The 24773-nt window shown below is 35.7% G+C and overlaps 2 protein-coding genes across 3 annotated transcripts; one reads left to right on the top strand and one right to left on the bottom strand.

The window, feature by feature from the left end:
• The first annotated feature begins 8053 nt into the window (after nt 1-8053).
• Nucleotides 8054-10659, top strand: LOC141642936 (low-temperature-induced cysteine proteinase-like). Its single transcript, XM_074451936.1, has 4 exons — nt 8054-8638; nt 9120-9490; nt 9571-10068; nt 10273-10659. The coding sequence occupies exons 1-4, from the start codon at nt 8164-8166 to the stop codon at nt 10408-10410; spliced, it is 1482 nt and encodes a 493-aa protein (XP_074308037.1). The 5' UTR covers nt 8054-8163; the 3' UTR covers nt 10411-10659.
• Nucleotides 10660-10917: 258 nt separating this feature from the next.
• LOC141642937 (plant cysteine oxidase 5-like) lies at nt 10918-16221 on the bottom strand. Of its 2 annotated transcripts, none has more exons than XM_074451938.1 (6): nt 15976-16221; nt 15359-15569; nt 13182-13345; nt 12930-13077; nt 11418-11618; nt 10918-11321 (listed from the first exon to the last, which is right to left on the bottom strand). In XM_074451938.1, exons 2-6 carry the CDS (start codon nt 15456-15458, stop codon nt 11194-11196), a joined length of 741 nt encoding a protein of 246 aa, XP_074308039.1. In that variant the 5' UTR covers nt 15459-15569; nt 15976-16221; the 3' UTR covers nt 10918-11193. The 2 variants fall into 2 exon arrangements, with proteins under 2 accessions (XP_074308039.1, XP_074308038.1); XM_074451937.1 differs by having other exon boundaries at nt 15359-15574; nt 15976-16219.
• Nucleotides 16222-24773: the final 8552 nt, after the last annotated feature.

The raw sequence follows: 24773 nt of genomic DNA, 5'->3' as shown, positions 1-24773 counted from the left end.
ATGGAATGCTTACTCATAAAAAATTTGCCAAAAAGTCATCAACTTAATGTCCCAATTTGACATAATGCAAGGTAGAGGTCACCCTAATTAGTTTTTATAGAGTACAAGGTTACCGTGTGTTTTGAATAAAAAGATAGGGTTATCCCGTAGAATTTGAAAAAACAAAGGGTTACCTTGTAGAAAACCCCATAATAATTTATTCATTTAAATGCAATTGTTTCCTTAAACAATAATTTCATCTAAGTAATGAAACAATTCGATTACTTAGACCGTATCTCATTTAATCATACTATAATGAAATACGTAAATTTTACTTCCAAAATCGTCCGTCAATTTTAAGTAATTTAATTAACCCGTATCGTCATACGATCAATTAAATAATCAATTAAGAGTGTTACCCTTTAGGTATGACCTAAGGGGATCAACTGATCACCACCGTCGCACGACAGTAATGTCAAACTCTAGTCAGCCAATCATTACCGATATGTGTGGACCAGTTGACTGTAAAATATTACATCCCACATGTATTCTTAAAATGAGATTTAATAATGATATTTAAATCATGTGATCGCACTATTGTTGAGGACACATTTCCCAACAATTACAAGAAAGACGCTCGTCCTAAAAGAAGACGCTCGTACCAGAGGAGAGACGCTCGTCCCGTGTAGCAGCATGAAAATAATTTTGGACTGGAAAAGAATCCGAGCGGATTCTATTTAAGACGCTCGTCCTGCACAAGACGATCGTCTCAACAACAAGACGCTCGTCCTCAGCTGATCTCAGAAGAGCCAAAATCACTGACTAAGAATCCGAGCGGATTCTTACTAAGACGCTGGGATTCCTCCTGCGAGACGCTCGTCCCGACATCAAGACGCTCGGATTCCTTTGAAACCTTATGAAATCCGCCCGAGCCCGACCCTCAGCCGCTCGTCCCTCACCCCTTTTTCTATATAAACACCCCCACCATCCCTCATTTCCTTACCTTATCTAAACCTAAAACTCACATTATCATCTCCCAAACACTCTCATCACAAAAATCAACCCCAAAACCCTAACTCTCTCAAATCAAAAATGATGAAGCTAAAGGGAAAAGCCAAGAAGATCGTTGAGTCCGCCACCAAGAAACGCAAGGGCTCTTCTTCATCCGCCCAAGGAGGGATGCCGGCAAGAGGCCATCGCAATGTGATGATAGAAGGGGTGGAGCAACTTTATTACTTCCCGGAAGTGATCTTCACATCCAATGAGCACCGCAAAAAGTTCGTCACATTGCTAGGTAAGCATTATGAGCCGACTCAATTCATTGATACCAAAGTGTTAGAAGTCCTAGGTATAAGGTACCATACTGAAATGTTCTTTGATCGTTTGGGGCTTGGAAAGTTATTCTATGCCCACGAAGAGACCTACCTTAGCCTTACCCTGGAATTCTTGAGTAGCCTCCGCATCGTCACAAACACGCAAAGAACCATTTGTATGGAATTCCGATTGTGCAATGACGACCCTAGACTAACCCTCAACCAATTTGCGAATATTTTTGGTCTTATTGTGCCAACAGAAAACATCGACAAACCCACCGACTTTGATGTGGACCAAGTTTGGAGGGCTATTTCCGGGAGGGACTTCATACATTTGAAACAATGTTATACCTTCGCAATCCAACATCCGGTGATTCGAATCACCGAACGTTTCATTGCCGGCACTATTAATGGGAGATTTGAGCAAGATAGGTGCACTCTCCTTGATTTGACCTTTTTAGAGTCCTATCTAAATGTTCGAGGGACGAGGCCTTATAATTTCAACACCCCTCTTGAGATGCTCACAAGGTTCTTCGACTTTGCTCAAGGGAGCTCCCAAATCAAGACCTTCGTGATGGGAGGTCTAGTTACAATGTTGGCTAATGATCTTTGTCCCGGGTTTAACATTCATGGGGCTTATGTGAAACTTGAGGGTAGCACTTTAATTGATGAGGATGTCATCTTCAACCACCACCGGCGGTGTACCTACACTCAAACCGGGAGTGTGGAGTGGTTTACAAAAGGGTGTTCTTCTATTGTTCTTACGGGGTGGAGTGTACCCGCTACCGACCCGAGGTTGAGCCGGTACTCACCTGCTCCGAGCTACCTCCTCGACATTGAGATCTACCCCAACCCGCCTCAAAGAGAAGAAGCACCTCGCCAACCTTAACAACCTCGTGTGATGTCGGTAAGGGGCATTGCACCACCATCTTATGTACCCATCCCACCATACCCCACTCCGTATGTGCAATTTAGACCACAAGTCCCCAATGCTCCGGATGTGAATGATTTGATGAGCCATATGCAATGGGTCGATCTCGGGGTACACCGAGGGCAAGAAGACAACTATTTGGCCCTCTATCCCCAATACTACCAAATGGCACAACAAGGGTATATAGACCCTAATGGCCCTCGTCCATCTTGGCCTCAGCCGCACCTTTTGTTCCCTAATCAAGGGAACTAAGACGGGAACTTTGGCGGCAAGGTGGAGGATTCTACGGTCAAGGTGGAGGATCCTATGGTCAAGGAGGAGGGTATGACCAAGGAGGTTCTAGCGGGTATGGATACTGCGATGATGGTGACGATGACGAATGAGAGATGCCTACCACACCATCTCCAATTGTATGATACTATTCTCTCCCTATCTCTTATGTATAGTTGCATTGCATTTAGTTTACGCTTCACTTGCATTTGCATTATATTCCATATTGCATTTACATTAGTTAGTTCATATAGTATAGTTTGCATTGTAATATATCTCATATGATTCATGTAGTTAGTTGCATATAGACTAGAATTCATACATAGTCACTAATGACCAATCCTATTCTTTTCTACACTAGAAATAGTGCTTAAATCGGTTTGGGGAGATTTGATCATAGGTGACCATAGTTTAATAGAAAACATGCATCAACTAGTGTAGTTTAGATTGCATTCATTTGTTATATATGTCATATAGAATTGCATTTAGTTAGAGCATGCATTCATTCATATCATTGCATTTGTACTTTAAATTCCATAAAACTTTAAAAATCCAAAAACATGTATTTCCCTTTCATTCCTACTCCTACATGTACATTGAGGACAATGTCCAAAATAAAGTGGGGGATGGGAATTTATATTCCAAAAATGATAAAAATTGAAAAATTTTAAAAAATACAAAAACATGTCTTTTAATTTCATAATCATAAAAACCATAAAAATTTGAAAAATTTAAATAACCAAAAACATGTTCATTTCTTTTTAGTGTAGAATTGTATATATTGTATATACTTGTTTGCTTGTTTGTTTATCCTTTTTCACATTGATCGACTACGCCACATCCGAGACATGAGGATATTGAAGACCGCATGGTATGATCTTTCCAATCTCCTTTTTCCTCTTTACGTTAATGACTATGTGGCTTTATTTTGATTGATGCGGTACAAACAATGTGATTATAGGATTGCATCTAGATTATTTGGCATACTAGTTGGTAGAAGCATATGCATTAGGATGTATATATGTTAGTTGCATCATGGCATATAGTTGCATTTAGGAAAATTTTTGTGAAAACACTTATTTGGGAAACTTGACAAGTGTATATAAGGCCCTTGTAGATACTTTTTCTTCTTAAGACTTTGCTTGTTAGAATGCGTGTAAAACACCCTAGGATGTGTCTTGCTAGTATCCTTTGATCCATGGATTAAGGCCTAGTCAAGAGTACCTTGTGGTGTGATAACTCCTTGGCTACCATTTATTCCAAGGTGACCCTTGAAACCATGCAACCATCATCCATGTTCTACCACATTTTGTCATCAAAAAGGGAATGGACACAAAAATTGTTCAAAATTTGAGTACAAGAATTGAAATGAAAGTCAAAAAGTTTGCAATTGCATCAAAAGAAAAGAGGAGTAACAAAAATGAAAACTCTTATGCTTCAAATATAAGCATCCTCACTACAAATGGGGTGACTTTGAAAATGTTCAAAAGAAAATGCAAGAAAAAGTCGAAAGTTGTCAAGTATTGAAAATGTCAAACATCAAAGAAATGGCAAAAAGAAAGTGTTCTCAAATGTCAAATGCCACAACAAATTGGGGGAAATAACAACAACAAAAGCAAACTCCCATATGAAACTCAAAACATATTGATCCCTTTTTCCATAGAATCCACTTTTGTGCATGGTAGAGAGGGGACGGCCCTTCTTCTTGTCTAGGTAAGAAGGGGAATTCCACGATCCTCCAGTGTTTCTAACACCTTAGGGAGTCTACTCTTAACGAAAGCATTTAACAATTGAGGACAAAGGTACCCTAACTTGACACAACTTGGAGGTGATTTATTGGTATCCTTCTAGGCTTAGTAGTTTGAAGAAACCATATCTATGAGGGAGTGTGTACCCTTAGATTGCTTCCCTTGTAGATAATTTCCGCCACTTAGATGAGGAAAATGGCTATTCATTTTTGTAGATGCATCCATTACTTGTTTTGTGTGCTTAATGATTGGATGTATAGCCATTTTGGCAAGCCCCGTCTTGCCTTTCAAGAAGGCATCCTACCTCATGGTTGTCTTGTTGTGAGTTGAAGGGGCGGAGTGAGACCCGTTAATTGTCTCACATCGGTTATATTATTAGGATAGTTTAAATAAAGGTCTAATTTTAGTCACCTCTTTACTCGGGACAAGGTTCGGTTTGGGGATATTTGATGTGACTCATAATTGCGCACATTTAGTCCCCTAATTGAACCTATTTTGCATACTATTATAACATTCCATAGCCATTTTATCCGTCAAATGCTTTCTATTTTTCTTTCCTAGTGCATTTCGTATGTCTTGTAGGAAAGAAGACAAATTAGGCGGAAATTCCCGTCTCCCGTGCATAATTGGAAGCTTTTTGATGATGTTGGATGGACTAGTGTGAAAGAGGAGGCAAGAATGAAGACCGACAACACAAGAATAAAGAGCATGCAAGAGAAGGAAAAGCAAGGACCATTCTGAGGAACAATCCGAGCGGACTACAAAGAAGACGCTCGTCTCCCCTGCCCAGAATTCGAGCGTCCCGAGCAGGCGACGCTCGTCTTCCCGCCTCTTCATCCGAGCGTCCCGACCATCAACCGCTCGTCGCCGCAACCCACAGTCCGAGCGTCTCCTTCCTTGGTCCGAGCGGATAATGATGACTCTAGCACGATATGCGCATCTCCTTGAAGAGACTTGCATTTCCCTAATTTAGAACTTGGCAATGTTAATTACTAATTTATCCGTACTTAATTTATTAATGCACTACTATAAATACCCCATTTTGTAATAATGAAAGGGGATTATGAAGGAGGTTCCCATAGTAGGAAATTCTCTTAGATTAGATTAGGAGTAGATTAGAATAGATTACTCTTTAATCTTTCCACAAATCACACATTAATCTTTCCTTAATTATTGTTCAAGTTTATTACTTTTGGGTAATTGGAGATTATTGGGTTATTATTGGAGAATTGACAACTTTACATCAATCAATCAAGTTCTCTTCTTTTATTCTTTGCTTTATTATTTGGATCATCTCAATTTTGGTATAATTCTTTTACTCTTTACTTTTTATTGTTTATTTCCTTAAGCTCTTATCATGTTTATACTTGTTGTAATGATTGACACCATCGATGACATGTTTTCCATGATAATGAGTGAGTAGTCTTTTAGCTAGGATTAATGGGTAATTAAGGGAAACAAACATGGAGAATGATTCATGCTTAATCTAATATGTCTTCATAATTAATATGCTTGCTTATTGTGATTTCAACTTATACACATGTTATGTTTGATGAAATGCTAAGCCTATGAATCCTTGCATTTTTACCTATCACTTATCTTTTCAATGAGACTTGTAAGATATAAACCAACTTGAGTCTCATTAGACCATGCATATAGTTGAATAGGAAGGACTAAGTCGTTTTGTAGGTGTTGTACAATCTAATCGATTCGGCTCCGGGACCCAAACCTTCTTAGAGATTGTAAGATATACACTAACTCGATTCCATCACAACAATAATTGCTTGAATATAATTGAGAACATGTTTGTATGATCAAATCCCATGAATCCCCTATGGTCCCATGACATCCTAGTATCCTTTATTATTTGTCTACACCCTTATTGCTTGTTTTACTTTGTTGCTTGCATTAGTTTAGAACACAACTACAAACCCAAATCAATTGTGACACTAGCACAAATTGAGATAGATAGACTTAGAACCCAAAGCACACCGTCCCATGAATCGACCTCGACTTAACCACTAACTAGTTGTTTGTTGAGAATATAAATGTGTTTGATTGGGACTTGGGAGACACGACGACAATCACCCGATCATACACAATTATCCAATTCTCCAACATAACTCCACACACCTGACTACACACTAAAGTGTGTACTCCTGCCAGAATACCCGTCGCAACTAGAACTCCACACCGCTAGTGAGGGACCGCAACCGTTCCCAACTAAGCCCCGCTAATCTCATCTGAGCGATAACCCATGTTCCTTAATGTGCACATCCCCTTCTGTGGCGGGTTCCACAAAGGGCGAATCAAGGGCGTGAAGCCACTCCCGCAAGTGACTCCACTCAGCCGAGCGCGCACCTCGCGAACCACAAACAAACAATCACAACCAACTATACAATCAATAATCACCAATCACCAATTCCAATATGATATGAATCAACAACAATACACAACATTATGTAATCAATAACCGAGTAGGGTTTCCCAGTTACCCAATTAGGGTTTCAACCAAAATCAATGAAACAACATAAAAACTATACTAGGATCTTACCCACAATACGACGAAATCAACGGCGTAATGAACGTGACGATCCGACAACCTTAGCCTTTGGGATTTGATAGCAACGCGACGAAAGAAAGCAACGTAACTTGTTTTCTTTTTGAAAGGTTTTAGAAAAGGTGAAAAATGATAAAGAAAGTGACGGAAGGCTTTATATATTAATCACGCGTTATTAACAAATCCCCGCTAAAACAACCCGTAAGACCAACTTACTCGATCGAGTGCCCCTTACTCGATCGAGTGTCACACATACTCGATCGAGTACCCATCAGGCAGACTACTGTTTCGTATAAAAACATACTTAGTCGACAGAGTAAGCCCCACTCGATAGAGTACCCATAGACATAGAAAACCGTAGTATTACAGGTACGGCTGCGGTCCCCCACTGGCAGGGCTACACACTTTAGTGTGTAGTCAGTTATATGTTGTGATCAGCTGTTTATCTTATCGTATTTGTCTTAATTTTATTATGCAGTAAACTGACCCCGTGTTGTGTTTTCAAAACTGTGGTGATCCATTTGGGGATGGTGAGCAGTTGGTTTAGCAGGTGCAGTTGGTCTTGTTGCTTGCGGGCTTGGAAGGGAATTGAGTCACCACGCTACCGGAATAGATGTCATCGACAATCATGCTTAGCGGTCTTTATAATTATTCACGTTGTACCTTACCATGCATGCTGTTACATTCTAAAGACTTAAACTATTAGTAAATGTTCTTTTATTGTTTATTTGGTCTACTATCTCAGGCAACCGAGATGGTAACACCTCCATACACTAGGGTGGTCTTTGATAAGACACCTTGGTGTACGAGGGTGTTACACCAAGTTCCTTATTCTAGTGTGGCGTATTGTTCATAATATCAATCAATTTGCTACGCTCGTTACGCGCACTTCAAAATTTCCTTCACACGTATCATCAATGGCCGTCTATAAGCTTAGCTACGGGATGATTTTCTTTCGTGTACCAGATACATTTGTTTGTTTTCCTTTACCTTTAATATATACTCCGTACTAGTTAATCCTTGTAAGAAAAAACAATTAGGAATTCTTTCACGTGGTAGCTAGGTTTGACAATTAGAAGTAAACACGTTCTCTCCACAAGTCAAAACACTAAAGAAAAACAGCCAACAAGACAACTACCACAATTTTCTAAAAAATGTCGATTTTGATGTGATAATAATATTCTTTTAAATATAAAACATTCCGAGATAACATATACAAGTAATAGTCTTCATGCAGCTTATGCACCTTTCCTTCAACTATTTGACCGACTGTTGCTCAAATTTGTTAAACATTATCATCATTTTTTGTAATAAAATGAATTATCATCAATTTTTGTTCATAATCCCACACGTTATTCACAAATGGGTGCCCAAAAACTATTTTATTTCCTGACATTATTCTCCATTATAGTCCTCTTGGAATGCTTCTACTCAACCGGTCTTCCGGTTCAGTATTCCATCACTGGTTCTCAAGTAGGCGTTGTCGAGAGAGAGAACCGAGAGGTTGAACTATTCGAAAACTGGAGGGTTAAACATGGAAAGGTGTACAAACATGGTGAGGAAATGAGGAAACGTTTTGGAAATTTTAAGCGAAATTTGAAGTATATTGAGGAGAAAACTTTGAACCGGAGCGGTCATATGGTTGGTTTGAACCGGTTTGCTGATTTGAGTAATGAAGAGTTTAAGGAGATGTATCTGAGAAAAGTGAGGAGACCGGTCCGATTGGGGAACCGGAAGCATACGTGGCGGAGCTTGGTATCGACTTGCAATGCGCCGGTGTCGCTAGATTGGAGGAAGAAGGGTATGGTTACGCCGGTTAAGGATCAAGGTTCATGTGGTAAGTCTTCATTTTAAATTGATTTCACAGGGACTCATTTCCCTGTTTGTAAAAGATAAATATTACTCCCTTTTATTTATTTTATCTCTCCCCTTTCAAAAAGGCACGCAAATTAAGGGGAGAGTTATTTTATTGTAAAATATTGTGGTGGTGTAAGGTAATTGGAGAGAGGAAATGTATTATTGTGGAGTAAGATGATTAAAATAAGTATTGTTGTGGAATAAGGTGATTAAAATAAAATAAAGTATGAGTATTGTAGGGTATTGTTGTGGGATAAGGTGATTAAAATAAGTATAAAATGGAAGAGTTATATAAATAGATGGAAAAAAAAAGGGAGAGTTAAAATGAATAGAAGGGAGTATAATAATAATAATAATAATAATAATAATAATAATAAATGTATTCCGTATATAATTCATGCTTCAAATTAGCAATTCCGCGCACGTAAGGCTACTTTGACATAAACTGACCATATCTATAGGAAGCTGCTGGGCATTCTCGTCAACGGGAGCAATGGAAGGGATCAACGCGATAAACAATGGTGAACTGATTAGCCTGTCAGAGCAAGAACTTGTTGATTGCGATAGTAGTAATCAAGGGTGTAATGGGGGTTACATGGACTATGCTTTTGAGTGGGTCATCAACAATGGTGGTATTGATACTGAAACTGCTTACCCTTATACTGGAATTGGCGCTATGTGTAACTCAAACAAGGAGAGAAAAAGAGTGGTAAGCATAGATGGGTATGAAGATGTTGAAGAAGCAGATAGTGCTCTCCTATGTGCTACTGTCAATCAGCCTCTTAGTGTTGCTATTCATGCTTCCTCTTTGGATTTTCAGCTATACACCCGAGTTAGTAGTGCCTCTATTCACTTTTTCATCTCTCTTTTCTCAGACATTTTGGTGTTACTAGTTGTTTTTCTTCGTATCAGGGAATCTATGAAGGGGATTGTTCGAGCAACCCAGACGATATTGACCACGCCGTTCTCATAGTCGGCTATGGGTCTGAAGGCGACAAAGATTACTGGATAGTGAAGAACTCGTGGGGAACGTCTTGGGGAATGGAAGGCTACATTTACATAACAAGGAACACAAACTTACCATATGGTGTATGTGCCATAAATGCCGAGGCATCTTACCCAATTCAATCATCTTCAGCTCCATCTCCGTACCCTTCACCACCTTCCTCTCCACGACCACCACATAATCCTCCTCCGCCACCGCCGCCACCTGTTCCTGCCCCAACGGATTGCGGAGAGTATTCATACTGTCCTGCAAGCCAGACATGCTGCTGTTTATATCAGATGTTTAATTTTTGTATGATGTACGGTTGCTGTGAGTACGAGGATGCTGTTTGTTGTGCTGGAACTGACTACTGTTGTCCTCAAGACTATCCTATTTGTGACGTTCACAACGGATTATGCCGTAAGGTATTACTCCCTCTTGTACTCAGAATTTGCCTCGTTTTACACTTGTCTATTATCCAACATAAATTCATCTTTGGAATAGGCAGGATAGTAATGGGTCCTAAGAGCCTGAATTGAGACCTTAACACAACACGCGAGTCAAGCATTCCCTCACTCGTTGACAACTATTGAGATCTAACCTTTAGTGATTAACCTGATATTATGTAGAAATCCGAAGACTCTTTAGGAGTACCTACAAAGAAGAAGAGGTTGGCAAGACAGAAATTGCCCTGGCGCAAACATGAAGAGAATTTCGCAGCTATATTCAAGCAGCAACAGAGGAGGAATGGTATAGCTGCAGAATGATGTTAATAACAGAGAGCTATGAAAGTCGAGTTCGTCGCCTTCGTCACTAAATGGATAAGCATGGTCCTTAATCCTTTCTCATTGTTCCTGATATACTAGACCGCAGTTGATGTGAAGGATCGATATGGGGCATGGCTTGTATCATATTGTACCAACTCTTATTATTATCTGTAAACTGTTGTTTGTGTAATAATTGCAACTCTGGTATTCCAATGAAATTGTCTGGTTGAAAATGCCGGTCTTGCTAAACTGCTACTTGGAGTTCAATTCGAGCCCCGCCCAAAAATTAATGGCTTCAAATCCAGTCATGTATGGTATGTTTTATGTAATTTGGTCAGTGATTATCCATCCATCAAAGGCAGCACAAACACAAATCTGAAAGGGTTTTGAAGCTCAGTGTACACTATCGTGGCACTTCCACGAAAGGGACAATCATAGGGAGTACATGTTAGTTTTGTAAAACATATCTAAAGAATGCAGTGACATAAAGCTAGTAAGAAAGAATAGTTGGAAGCATGAGGAGTCCTTAGGAAAATAGTGTCGTAGAATACAAGTGATGAACAATGGTAACATGTGGATATAACAAGATGAACCCGGCTTGCAAATTATCACCCATCACAAAATGATCCAAAGTGAAAATCCTTTATGTACAAAACAATAGAGGTAGGTACCTTTCAATTCTTTATGTGGACTCCTCATGTTGTAGTAGTAGTTAAAACAGATTATTCCTAATTAAAAACCAGTTGGTTTAATGATAGTGTGTAAACCAGCCTGCCAATACTTCTATGATTTCTTCGGAACAGGACCTTTATACTGCCCTCGAAGAACGACAAAATTGTCAGGGGGTTGAATTTCTTCTAGCCAAATTAATTCACTGACATCTACACCCTCTATTTGTTCCTCTATGCCATCTACAAGTAGGGAGAGTACACGAAAGTGTCAATATTGAGACGTTGGAGGATATAGAGTAGATAAAATGTGATTACGGAAATTTTTAGGTCAAATACCTGGTAACTCTTGAATAAGAGACTGGCGAAAATAAGAACAGTGTCGCCCGTCTTCTGAGGAATATGGTGGTGTAAGAATGTCAAAGAAGGCACAGGGAGTTATTGCTTTGAAACAATGGATGTTCCCTCTTGTCGGATACAGTACAGTTGTATCACACGGAGCCATCATTTCACAGTCTTTAACCAGTTTGGCAGGTCGAGCTGCAAGTCAAAAAGAAAGGACAAAAATCGTACGAGTAAAAATACTGCTGTAGTAAATTCTCTTCAACTTTCATGTTTAAAAATGAGGGGAAAAAAAGAGATGTATATGTCCACAGCTTCATTGCTTCCATGCTTTCCCCACATACCCTCTTTACCTCCACATAGCTTACTAAATCATTCAGAAATATTCGAGCATTAGCGCATCTCATTCTTAAGTATTAACATGAGAGTAAATTTTCATCTCAAAAATACCCCTCGTGTCGGCTGCATATCACCGTATCTCCTTACCCCATAAATTTATCATTATTGAATAACTTGGAATGAAATAGTATCTCTTTGTTGTTTAACATTGGAGTAAGACTCTGGGTACATTCGACCTCCTTACTCCGCATAATATGTTGGTTTGACTCTTCATAATCCTCGCGCACCTGTGTCAACACTCAACGCTCCTAAGTTGTTATGACACAGAGACGCGTCATGCTAAATCGAAAGCATAACAACTTTCATTGCACGCTAAGCGTTTGACACTGCAAATCGAGTCTGAGTAACAAAACACGCAGTATGGGGTTTATGCTGTCGACTAGTATTTTTATCTAACTGATAGCTGCTAGCACATGGACACAGGTCTGATAGATAGGAGTTCAGACTCGATACATTATCCCCCGTATAATTTTTTGAAAAGGAAATAGTTAATCAAATAACAAATCCACATAGAAAATCATTAGTATTTGTAACATCAAGACCATCATTCACGCGTAAATTAATCACAAGTGAAAATTGGAAGAGCCTAAAACTGGGGCCTATATTTCAAGTGCTAAAAAAACTCAGCAGAAGTACCAGAGTTTCTGAGTAGTTTAAGCCGCCTGTAAGGTATAATCATAAACATGATACATCAACAGTTTTTGGTTCCACTGTAGTCCCCAGCCTCAGTAGAAGTATCTGATATCTATGTGTCTCCAAGATCCCGGCTATTTTATGACATATTCTCATGTTTTTGGTTTTAAATGACGAGTCCATGTATACACTTTCCAAAGTGTCGCAGATAGACACAAGAATGCGAGATACTGCGGAGTCCTATGAACATGTCATTTAATCCAGGAAAAAAAATCTCAGAGTTCAATCTTGGTTACTGGATTCACTCGAGCCCTAGAGAATCGTAAATCGGTTCAAGTGTGTCCTATCTAGTAGCTTACTTAGAATCTATACAGCAAAAACTTACGAGACTATCGCGTAGCAGATGTAGTATATAACTGTATACATAATAAATTAGGCAACTTTTGAGTCCAATTAAACAAAGCAAGGTAAGGATACCTTGAGATGACGATGGAAGCTCGGGAAGATCAACCCAATCATAAGACCTTACGAGTAAGGAGCCATAGAGAAGCTTGCTCAATACAGTCATTCCAGGATGATTATGAAGGGGTATTATTGATGATGGTGGCATGCAAAAGATTCCTATCTGCAACAAATCAAAAGTCTCACTAAGAAACATCGCTCAGAAAGCCCATGACAAAAATGTTAAATAGGGTGCACGCCACTTAGAATAAAAGAGTTAAATCTTACAGAGAAGCTTTCACATTCATGTACGTGAAGATATTTGATAGGAGGAGGATACTGCTGGCTGCCATTGCGATCTCGTCTTCCATTGTTACCATTGGCTGTAGGTTTCCATTTCTTTGCTGCTTGTGCCTCTTGATCGAGACCCACGTTTGCAGCCTTTAGATCATCTGCAAGATTTAACCTATGTTGATGACTAATAGCCAAGACTACAACAAGCAAAGCCTGGTGGGAGATCAGAAAACTCCATTTGACTAAAGCAATAGTATGGTATGGGTACAAGGTGCCATCTGAATCTTATGCGTTGTATTGTGGCATCACTAAATTTACTTATGACACTGAGATTTCATGGATGATATTCGCCAAAGGTTCACATCACTGCATGCGACCGATGGCCCATAATTCAACATAGAGATGTGACATAGGTAGATTCATTGACTGTTATGTAGTAATATGGTGCCATAGTACCGCCACTGAATTTACTTAAAGTGACAATGAGGATGCATTTACCACATCAGTGTGGCATTTTGTAGTTGCTCTTGCATCTTAGTTCTGTTTCCTATCACTTCAGCTAGAAATCGGGTAATTTGAAGTACTATTATATTGCCCAATAACAGAAGCATAGTTTCAGGGACAAGATATATCCTTCATAATACACTTGTAGCTGAAATAAAAGGCAATTTAAACCATGTATGACCCTCTTGGATACCTTAAAATCTATCCAAAAAAATGAGAAAAAAACAGAACTTTATTTCTGCACCAACAACTACTTTGCACGTAGAACATAGAAGTGCCAATTGAAAAAATTCTAAAGTTATTATTATGAGTAATGCTATTTCTTCTCCTCTCCAACATTGTCCTACAGCAATTTCATACAAAATTATTATTTTTTACTTATTTCACTTGTCATACCAATCTTGTAGGTTGCAATGTCAAGTGAAGTAAGTAAATTATAAAGAGTAATGTTTGTTTATTGCATGAGTTTGTGAGGGGAAATTATTGCGTGAAAAGGTAAGGAGTAGATACCATTACTCATATTGGAAAAGGAAGCTGATGCTGACAAATACCCAAGGGCAACACAATCTGTATATACCGGCCTCGGCGGCCTCCTCAGTTCATATCAGCAAATTTTAAGTAACCCAGAAATGTAACAAAGCAATGTCATCTAAAGAACCTTATGTTCTTGTCAAAAAAACAAGTAAAAAGCTCCCAGATTCTTGTCCATAGGTCTTACAATAATGGAAAAAATAAATTCATATACTCCATATCAGAAAATTATATACTCCCTCTGTCCCGGTCAATTGTTATCCTTTGGTTTTGGCACAAAGACCAAGGAAAGAGAAGGGGGTTAATTACTAAATGACAAGTGGAACAAATTGAGTGTAAATGATCAAATTGTTCATCAAGTTCATTCTTAAAATAGAAAAGACAACAATTGACTGAGACACCTTAGAAAAGGACAACAAATGACCGGGACAGAGGGGGTAATATGCAATATACTCCTATAAAAGTGTATCTAGGAGTGCATTAAGATAGAATTTAGAAGAGAAACGGAGAGGAGGGAGATGCAGGGAAGGCAAGGGGGGAAGGGGGTGAAAGGGGGGACGGAGTAAGTGGGGTTTTTCCTCAAAATCTTTTCTATGTCAAAGAGATTCTAATTTTGCCTTAGACGAGAGAAAATGGATCCCTGCGTCTCTCTAACCCTCCTACCCTATTTGCTAACCAAACAGGGGAAATTATATCCCTCCACTCCCTTCCCTCCCTCCCCCTCCAAACCCATCTATCAAAACAAGGCCTAGAAGTCATAATCAGAAAACTTAAAGGAGCTACATCAATCCCGTTTATAATTAGCAAGTATATTCTTGTAAGGACATTGTTGTGGTCAACAGAATTTAAGATTGAGCTATTAATGAAGTTTATAAAAGTACTCCAGGAACCAGACAATATATCACAGCTAACCACCCCAAATAAAAGGGTTGTTTTAGAGAACATGGAAAATAAACAAAGTTCTATAAAAGAGAGCAGCTCCAAAGGTTAGTTACATAGAAAATCAATCCTAAACTCGGGTGTTATTTCTCAACTTGTTGCAAGTGAGCTATCCACTAGGAACAAGATAAAATTATAGTTACCACTCACAAAGCATACAAATTCATGTAAAACAAAGAAATTCACAATTCACAAACCTAGAATTGCGCGAACTTTTTCAAGTGCCTCCTCGGATATTGGACCATTAGGGGTGAAAGAATCCTTGCAAGCGTTGAATATTTTCTTCACATAGGGCATGTTGTGGCCAGGCTAAATAATCAATTAGCTGACCACTCCCAATCTTTAAAAACCTCCAAGGGGGATCGGGTTTTCGTCGACAACTTAGTGAAGATATCAATGATTGAATACCTACCCTACAACAGATCAAAATATGCTTAAGCACATCTCAACAAGAAAAAGAGCAAAATCCAACAAAACCCAAGTCATGCAACCCGAATAGAAAGCTCGACTCCAGTAAAAAGAACTGAGCTTTTGGCACATGATTATTACCAACATGAATTCATAAATCACAGAACTCTGGACCCCCAATTATAAACCCTAAAAATCCTCCCTCAATGTTTACCTAATACACCCAATTATTACCTACAATTAATCAGAAAAACCCTAAATTGCAAATACCGAAATTGAAAATGACAAGCATCCGTATAAATAAAAAATGAAGAATCAATAAGAAGATAAATAGAGTAAAAGATAAGAAGCATAAAATGAAGAAATGCGGAAAGATTTAGATCAGAAGGAAGTAGATACGGAGTACCTGGCAATACGAGGATGACGAAGAAAGGGAAGAGGGGTTTATTGGTCCATTTTTGCGTGAGCGTCCAAATGAATTAAATCAAAAAAAAAAAAAAAAAAAATTGTGAAGCAAAAAAGGAGTTGCGTTTTTATTTGAGCTACTTGAGACTTGATAGAGAGGGTTTGGATGCGATATTTTCAGAAACCGTGTGCCACATTCCTGAAATCCAGTTTTTCTTCCTCAAGTCATCTTATGAGCTATGACGGTATTTTTACCCAACAATTATACGAGGAAAGATATTTTTACCCAACAATTATACGAATAAGGCTCTTCTCTTGTGTTAAATCTCGCACATCATTTTATTTAATCCTACACAAAATTGTCATTCATTTCAGTTTTACCCCTCTCATTTCACATACCCGACCAAAAAAAATAAACCAATCTCTCGCCTTTTCTCTCTCTCCTCTCCCAACTAACTCCCCTTTGCCTCAAACGATACCACTTGTACACACAGCTCCTCTCATATTAGTTTCAAAGGAGATCATTTACTAATTAACACTAATTCATTTCAATATAATTAAACCAATAAATTGCTAAATTCACATAACACTTCAAACTAAAATCAAAATCACGGGGACACCGCTCAAAATCGATGTCGTTAACGGAACGAAATCGTCTGTCGCATTGTCGAAAGAGGTGGAATTGACTTCAGCGCAAAAAATTGCCGTTAGAATTTTATAGACGGCGTCGGCGTATTAATGGTTCCTTCGAATGGGTATTGGTCTTGAAGAGTGGCGAAAGGTGGGCCAGCGGAGAGGTAATAGGTAATTGACTTAGTTATTGTCGGTTTGTCGTCGGTTGTGGCTAGCGACGGCGTTTGAGGCGGCGGAGGAGGGTAGCCGGTTGGGAGAGGAGAGAGAAATGGAAGAGTGAGGGGATTGTGTTTAATTTTCGTTATTGTCTAGGTTAAATGAGGGGCAAAATTGGAATAAAACGTAAATTTGTGTAGGATTTACTAAAATGGTGTGCGGGATTTAGCAATTACGCTCTTCTTTTGAACTTAATTTTAACTCATTTTAATTAAGTTCAGTTCATCTCATTTCTTCAAGAATTAACTCTTATTTCAATATAATTTAGCTTCGTTCAATTCGGTTCATTAAGTTAAGTTCAACTTTTTTCAGCCGAAAAAGAACAGAACCTAAAACATCAATCAATCAATCAATACTGTCATCAATACTATATATATACTGTCATCAATACTATATATATATATTTTAAATCGTAGCGCTATGTAATGGACCTGAACAAGGGACTTCAATATAAATATTATATAGTTTTGGTTGAAATATAAATTTAGAAAACACCATAATATGGTGAGTTTCCTTAAAATAAATAGGCCCCACTTATGATATTAATTAGTATAAAAATTTTAACTATTTAACATACACAAATATAATATAAGTATGTTATATTTTGGAAACTATTAAAAGGTAAATAAATAAATCTAGATTTCCAAAAAATATAATATTCCGTAATTCATTAGATTTGTAATTTAATTAGTAAATAATAATGATTGCTCTTAAATAATATTTTAATCTAATATTTCAGATTTATTTAGTAAAAGTAACAATAATAGCAACGAGAATAGTGAAAGTTATACTAGCAGCAAAGGGAGTAGTGAAATTAACAATAATAAATGCGGGAGTAGTGATAGAAAAGACAATGACGGCGGGAAAAGTGAAAGTAATAATAGTCACAGCACATGTAATGAAAGTAACAGTAGAAACTACGGAGAGAGTATGAAAAATTAACTAACAATTCGATTTTAAGAAAATGTTAATTTATTTAAATATATGAGTTTGACAAAACTACCAGGTTAACCGTAAAAATAGCAGGAATAGTTAAATAAACAACGGTAACCGAAGAAATAGTGAATGTAAAAGTACTAACATGGGATGTAGTGAAAGTAATAATATTAACAGTGGGAATGGTGAACGTGTCTCATAATTTGTTTATTAATTTTACATCTCATCATAATTTCAAGATATAAATTGTAAATGTATGTATTAACAAAATTTAGCGAATCATATTTCATAAAAAATAAAATTTAAATGGTAAATAAAGGTAGCCCGAACGTAGCCGGGCACCAAACCTAGTATATATATATATATATATATATATATATATATATATATATATATATATATATATATATATATATATATATATATATATTCGAAAACCAAGAGATTTCAATGTAACTAAATAAATCTATACAACTTAATTATACTATATAATTTTTAATCTGTAGCACTGTGTAATGGTCCCGATCAAGGGACTTTAATGTAAATATTATATAGTTTTGGTTGAACTATAAATTTAAAGAATATCAAAATATTGTGATTTTCCTTAAAATAGACATGCCCCACTTATGTTATTAATTAGTATCATCATATAACTACATAATTATTTAACATACACAAATATAATATAAGTAGGTTATATTTTGGAAACTACTAAAAGTAAATAAATCAAGCTAGATTTTCAAAGATATAATATTATATAATTATTTCGATTTGATTTACTGCATTGTATGGCTAAATAGTAAAAGTAATTATGTTAGTAGTGAAAATAATTGTACTAACATTGGTTATAATAATATGTTAGTAATCACTTATTTGAATAATCAAAGTAACAATATTTAGCAAGGGAAGTACTGAAAGTAATAGAAGCAACAAGGGAAGTAATGAAATTATCAATATTCATGCGGCAATAGTGAAAGTAACAGTAATTACAGCGGGAGTAATGAAAATAGTAGTAAAAACGAATGTAATAAAAGTAACAATACTAGGAACAAAGGAAAACGTATAAGAACAATTAGCTAACTAATCGAGTTAAGTAAAATATTAATAGCGGGAATAGTTAATTTGTCTCATAATTTATTTCATCGTAATTTTAAGATATGGCATAGAAAAATATATTAAAGATAAATTTATGAGTTATGCAACTTTAAAGTAGTTTTATTTAATTGAAAATAAATTTTAATGGTAAATAGAGGTAGCCCATGCGTAGCCGGGCACCAATACTAGTACTATATATATTCGAGAAACCAATGGACTTCAATGTAATTAAATAAATCTATGCAACTTAATTATGCTATATAGTTTTTAATCGATAGCATTGTGTGATGGATACGATCAAGGGATTTCAATGTAAATATTATATAGTTTTGGTTGAAGTATAAATTTAGAGAATATCAAAATATGGTGATTTTCCTTAAAATAAACATGCCCCACTTATGTTATTAATTACTATCATCATATAATTATACAATTATTTAACATACACAAATATAATATAAGTAGGTTATATTTTGGAAACTATTAAAAGGTTAATAAATCAAGCTAAATTTTCAAAAGATATAATATTCTATAATTATTTCGATTTGATTTAATGCATATATGTAATATATTTATATAAATATATAACCTCTTGAAATTGTATGGCTAAGGGCTTGCCTGAAATCCATGGAATAATAAGGAGGTAAATTTTAATTGGGTGATAATTACCGGGGAAGTTAATTACTTGGGTAATGAGTCCCTTGAAGTTAAGTTTGGCATATAGAAGTAATGATTAATGAGTAAATGTTTTACTCCCTTAATCATTACCCGGGGGCGTGGGTAATGTATTACCCCTCCATGAAGGTAGTAGATTCGAAAGGTGAATAATTACTCTCACACCTTACATATCAGTATATCACTCCCTATTCAACACCCCCCCCCCCTTCAATCCAAGCAAGCCCTAAATAGTAACAGTAATTACGTTAATAGTGAAAATAATTGTACTAACATTGGATATAATCATATGTTAGTAATCACTCATTTGAATAGTGAAAGTAACTATATTAGTAAGGGAAGTAGTGAAAGTAATAGAAGCAACAAGGGGAGTAGTGAAATTATCAATATTCATGCAGCAGTAGTGAAAGTAACAGTAATTACAGCGGGAGTAGTGAAACTAGTAGTAATAACGGATGTACTAAAAGTAACAATACTAACAACAAAAGAAAACATATATGAAAAATTAGCTAACTAATCGATTTAAGTAAAATATTAATGGCGGGAGTAGTGAATTTGTCTCATAATTTATTTCATCGTAATTTTAAGATATGAAATAGAAAATATATTAAAGATAAATTTATGAGTTATGCAACTTTAAAATAGTTTTATTTAATTGAAAATAAACTAGTGTAGGTCCCGCGCAAATGCGCGGTATTTTAAATAATAACTTACAAAGATATCAAATATTAGTATAGTAACATGTTTAAGTACTATACTCCGTAAGAAAGAATATTTGATAGTTTTCACACCAGATACGATTGACGTTCTTCTAACAGAACCTTATATTACATTAACCAAAAAAATAACCTCAAAAATTGCAAAGGAGTTGGTCAACTTGTAGTACCTTTGTATCATAAAACAGAAAAATAGAATTATAAAACACATATTTTTTAGCCGAACTTCTTATCATTAAATGTCAATAAATTTTTATCATAAAACTCTTCAAAGAAAAAAAAAATTCACTATCATAAAATAGAATCTTGTAAATATTTATAGGGGATGTAATATATATATATATATATATATATATATATATATATATATATATATATATATATATATATATATATATATATATATATATATATATATATATTGAATCTTGTAAATATTTACATGTAAAAAATTATGCCCATTTATTACTCATCATACCTATAGTATATGTTATAGATACTTAGCCCAAATTAGAAAATATTTTTTAGGCGGAAAAAATGGGAGTTTCACCTATTCATTTAGTAAATAGGGGATTTTAATGCTAAACAGAGGTAGCCCGGGCGTAGCCGAGTACCAATACTAGTTATAGCTTAATTTGGCACCTCAATTTTTTTAACATATTCCGTGTTATATATGAGATATAAATTTTTTTTTTTGGTGTCAACTGTCAAGGGAGGTCATAAGGGCAAATTTGATGTCTCATATAACTTCACCAACTAAGTTAACTTATATTTTATGAGATGTAATACTCATATCAATATCAAAATTACCTTTATGAGCTCTCTTTACAAAAAAAAAAAAATCTATGTTACTATACTCTTTTGCTATATTCCAGTTTAATAACAGACAAAAATACCTTGTAGCTAAACGTTTTTATTAGAGATATTTTTGCGGATGTTTTCACCCATTCTAGGTATATAAGATACTAGATAGTATTCGATGCTTCACACGGCTTTCTCCTTGGTTTTGTGTCAAAAACAAATGTTAATTAACTGTATAAATTATGTGAAATGTATTTATGTGTTTTACTTTTTAGCATATTGTATATAATAATTGACAATTTATTAATTTTTTAACGTTTCTGATTATTGTATTTTGATTTGAGAACATAAATTAAAACAAGAGAAATTGTTGATTACAGCCTTATAAAAACAACTTTTTAAAACTTATAATTTTGTACTCCCTTCTATTCACTATGATGTTCCACATTGCTTTTTGAGTAGTTTTTAAGAGAATTGAGGTTTGTGGTGGAAAATGGAGGAAATGGAAAGTAAGAGAGAAAATGTGGGGTCATAAGTCCTAAGAACCACAAATTATAGATTAATAAGAAAAGTGGAAGATCTTAGTGAATTTGTCGTTTTTGGAAATGTGGAAGATGTTAGAGAATAGGAGGGAGTATAATTTTTTCTTTTAAATTACACCCAACTAATCACTTTCTTCTAAAATTGCTTCAGAATGAGAATTGCAGTTAATTTTTTTAAAAAAGTGACCGATATACCCTTTCTTATAACTCTTCCTCCTCACTCATTATTTCTTACTTCTCCCACTTATTTTCACCTTAAAACCTTTCATTTTCCTCAAAATTCTCTCATATGTCCATCTCACAAAATTTCCCCTAATTTGAGTAGAAATCCCATCCCCATTGGCGATTTTCAATTAAGACAAGGAACCATGAGTGGCAAAGCGGTGACATCGTCAGACAGTTCTTCTTCGGAAAATGTTGAGTAACATCCAATACAAGGCTTAATGAGAAGTGTTACATGTATTATTAATTTAGTACATGTAACATTGTGTGATGTTAAATGAATATTAATTCATTTGTTTAACATTACGTAAAAGCTTATGAAGTTTTTAGTTCATTTGTTCATATAACGTAAGGTGATTTATGATGGGTAGTTGTAACGTCACTTTTACATGGCTATATAAAGGATGGCAAATCCTTTGGAAAATATATCTCACAAAATGTAATCAAACAAAGTGACTAAAAAGTCGGGGTTTATTTGAGGATGAGGTGGAGTACAACGGGTATTTTTATACAATAATTTAGGAGGTTACTCTAGGGGTGATATTAGTGGCATTGACTAATATTACTAAAGGGCTAGAGGTTGTTATCTTATATTATTGTGGGTTTCGAATTGGTATTAATTCGTGACGGCTATGTTGTACTAGTTCTATATTATTATAGTGGATTCTAGTCTATTTGGCTAGTGAGTTCTACTTCCAGTTTGGAAGATTTTGCCCGGGTTTGACCCTAAAATATCGTTTCATCTTAATATTTCTTACATTTACTTACTTTTACGGTTTACTTGTCGATTGGTTGCTTCTGTTGCGCGTGGGAGATTGACGCTAATTTTCCAACAAAAAATAACTCTTCAAGCACCTAAAATTCAATTAATTTTATCTTAAATTTGTTGTTGTTAGTGGGGTTAACTGTAAATTTGTTGTTGTTCCAAATTCTTTTCCTTTCTTAGTTATTTCTGAAATTAATTGAATTAGATTTTAGGATTTATGTCTAAACATAATTTCTCACATAAATTGATGAACGCTAATTATTTCCAATTTGGAGAAAAAGGGTTAACAAATAATATAGATAAAATTAAAAGCTTTTAATTTATACATGTAATTTATGATTGAAAGACGACTATAATGGCAACTAATATGAGAAGAAATGTGAGAGCTAAGAGAGAGAAATGGCCAGGGGAGATGATAAAGAAAGGGAGAACTAAGGGTATGATTATTGGTAAAACTCACCAAAGTCTTAATACTCTGCCACATCAGCTATTCACTAACTTTTATTATTTCGTTATTGTTCAGACTCAGCTCAGACTCCTTACATTACCAGTCAGAATCACCTTAGACTCTACTTTTCAATTTCATTTTTTTTTTACAAACTTGAAAAAAAAAGAACTAAAGTAAATGACACATGGGATCCACTCATTGGATAGTTTCCTTTTAAAGTGGGGTTAAGACTCACCCAACGTCTTAAGTTGAGTCTTGGATTACTTAAAACTTGGTTAAGACTTTGGTAAATTATTGGTAGTCTTTAGTGAGTCTTGTCTTAAGACTTACCAAAGTCTTGTCTCAAAACTACCAATAATCTTACCCTAAGAAAGAGAATGACAGTCATGGAAATGGTTGCTTATGTATAAAGAGTGCCAAGGGTAAAGTCATGTCACCTAAATCAAAATAATCTTATAACACTACTAACTAATAGCTAGTGGCAAGACAAGTATCGAATCCACAAGGAGGCGGTAATATTCAGTTTGCTAATATTTAAAGTGTCTTAAAGTAACAGTTTCTTGAAGAGTTGTTTGTTGATTTCTAAGAACTAATTACAATGTAAATAAAGGATGTAAACAAAAATATTAGAAAGGTTTAGTGATACGAAGATGGATAGCTCAAATAAGGATGACGAGTTTGTGTTCAATGTTAAGCAAAGGAACAACGTATCTCACGCATTTCAGCTTGTGGTTCTTGTTATTATTGCTTCCGCTAAAACGAAAGTTTCGCTTAATTTTCGTATCATTTAGGGAGCGTGTTCACTAGGTCAATTATCCGGGGGTGTAATATAATCAATTATAAGGTCAATCGAATTACCTAAGGTCATAAGATCAGTCGATTCAATTATGCCCTTTAAATTTAGATTAAATGCAATCGCTATAATTAAACTATATCTATACCTATCTGATTATCGCAGTTTATATTAATTCTAACTCGGTCAGAGAAAGTCTTAATTCGTCAGACTAATTAACAATTCAGGCCTAAATCAATTAATTAGAAGAAGGAAAAATAATGAAATGGTAATTCATGCGATATTACTAGCAATTAAGTAATTAACCTCCTTCTAATCAACCTAGATCCCCCTTTAACCTAGATAAAGTAATTAGCTACTCATATTAATGAAATTAACAATAACAACATAATTAAAAGACATGATTAAAAGCATATGAGAAGAACAAAGAAGCAATTGAATAACTGGAAGAAGAATGATTAGTAACCGAAGAAAGATTAACAAAGTACCATAGTAATAATTATGAAGGACAAGCTTGTAGATCCGAAAAAATGAAAGTAGCCGACTAACTTAAGAGTTTTAGGAGTTCTAATGATAGTAGAAGCGTAACCTAATAACATAACACGAGCCTTCTATTTATATTACAAGATAACGTATTTTAGATAATATTCGATAAACCTTCAACAGACTGCATACTTGATCGAGTATAAGACACTCGATCGAGTACACATCCACTCGATTGAGTACAAGTTGACTTGATCGAGTATCCACAATCTTCAGCTCTTTCTCGTGTGGATTTATTAATTTCTCTTCTTTCACTCTTCTAGATTTCTGTGTCTTACTCCGTGTATCCCGTCATGTTAATCTTGCGACGCTCCATTTCATCTTTTGCTCCATAAATGCATTATTTCTGCATTAAACACCAAATAGCGACAATATCGACGTTCTAATATAAATGACATACAGATAACGCAATT

This window comes from Silene latifolia, chromosome 2 (genome assembly GCF_048544455.1).
Source record: "Silene latifolia isolate original U9 population chromosome 2, ASM4854445v1, whole genome shotgun sequence".
NCBI lineage: Eukaryota > Viridiplantae > Streptophyta > Magnoliopsida > Caryophyllales > Caryophyllaceae > Silene > Silene latifolia.
This window is presented reverse-complemented; position numbering and strand designations above follow the sequence as displayed.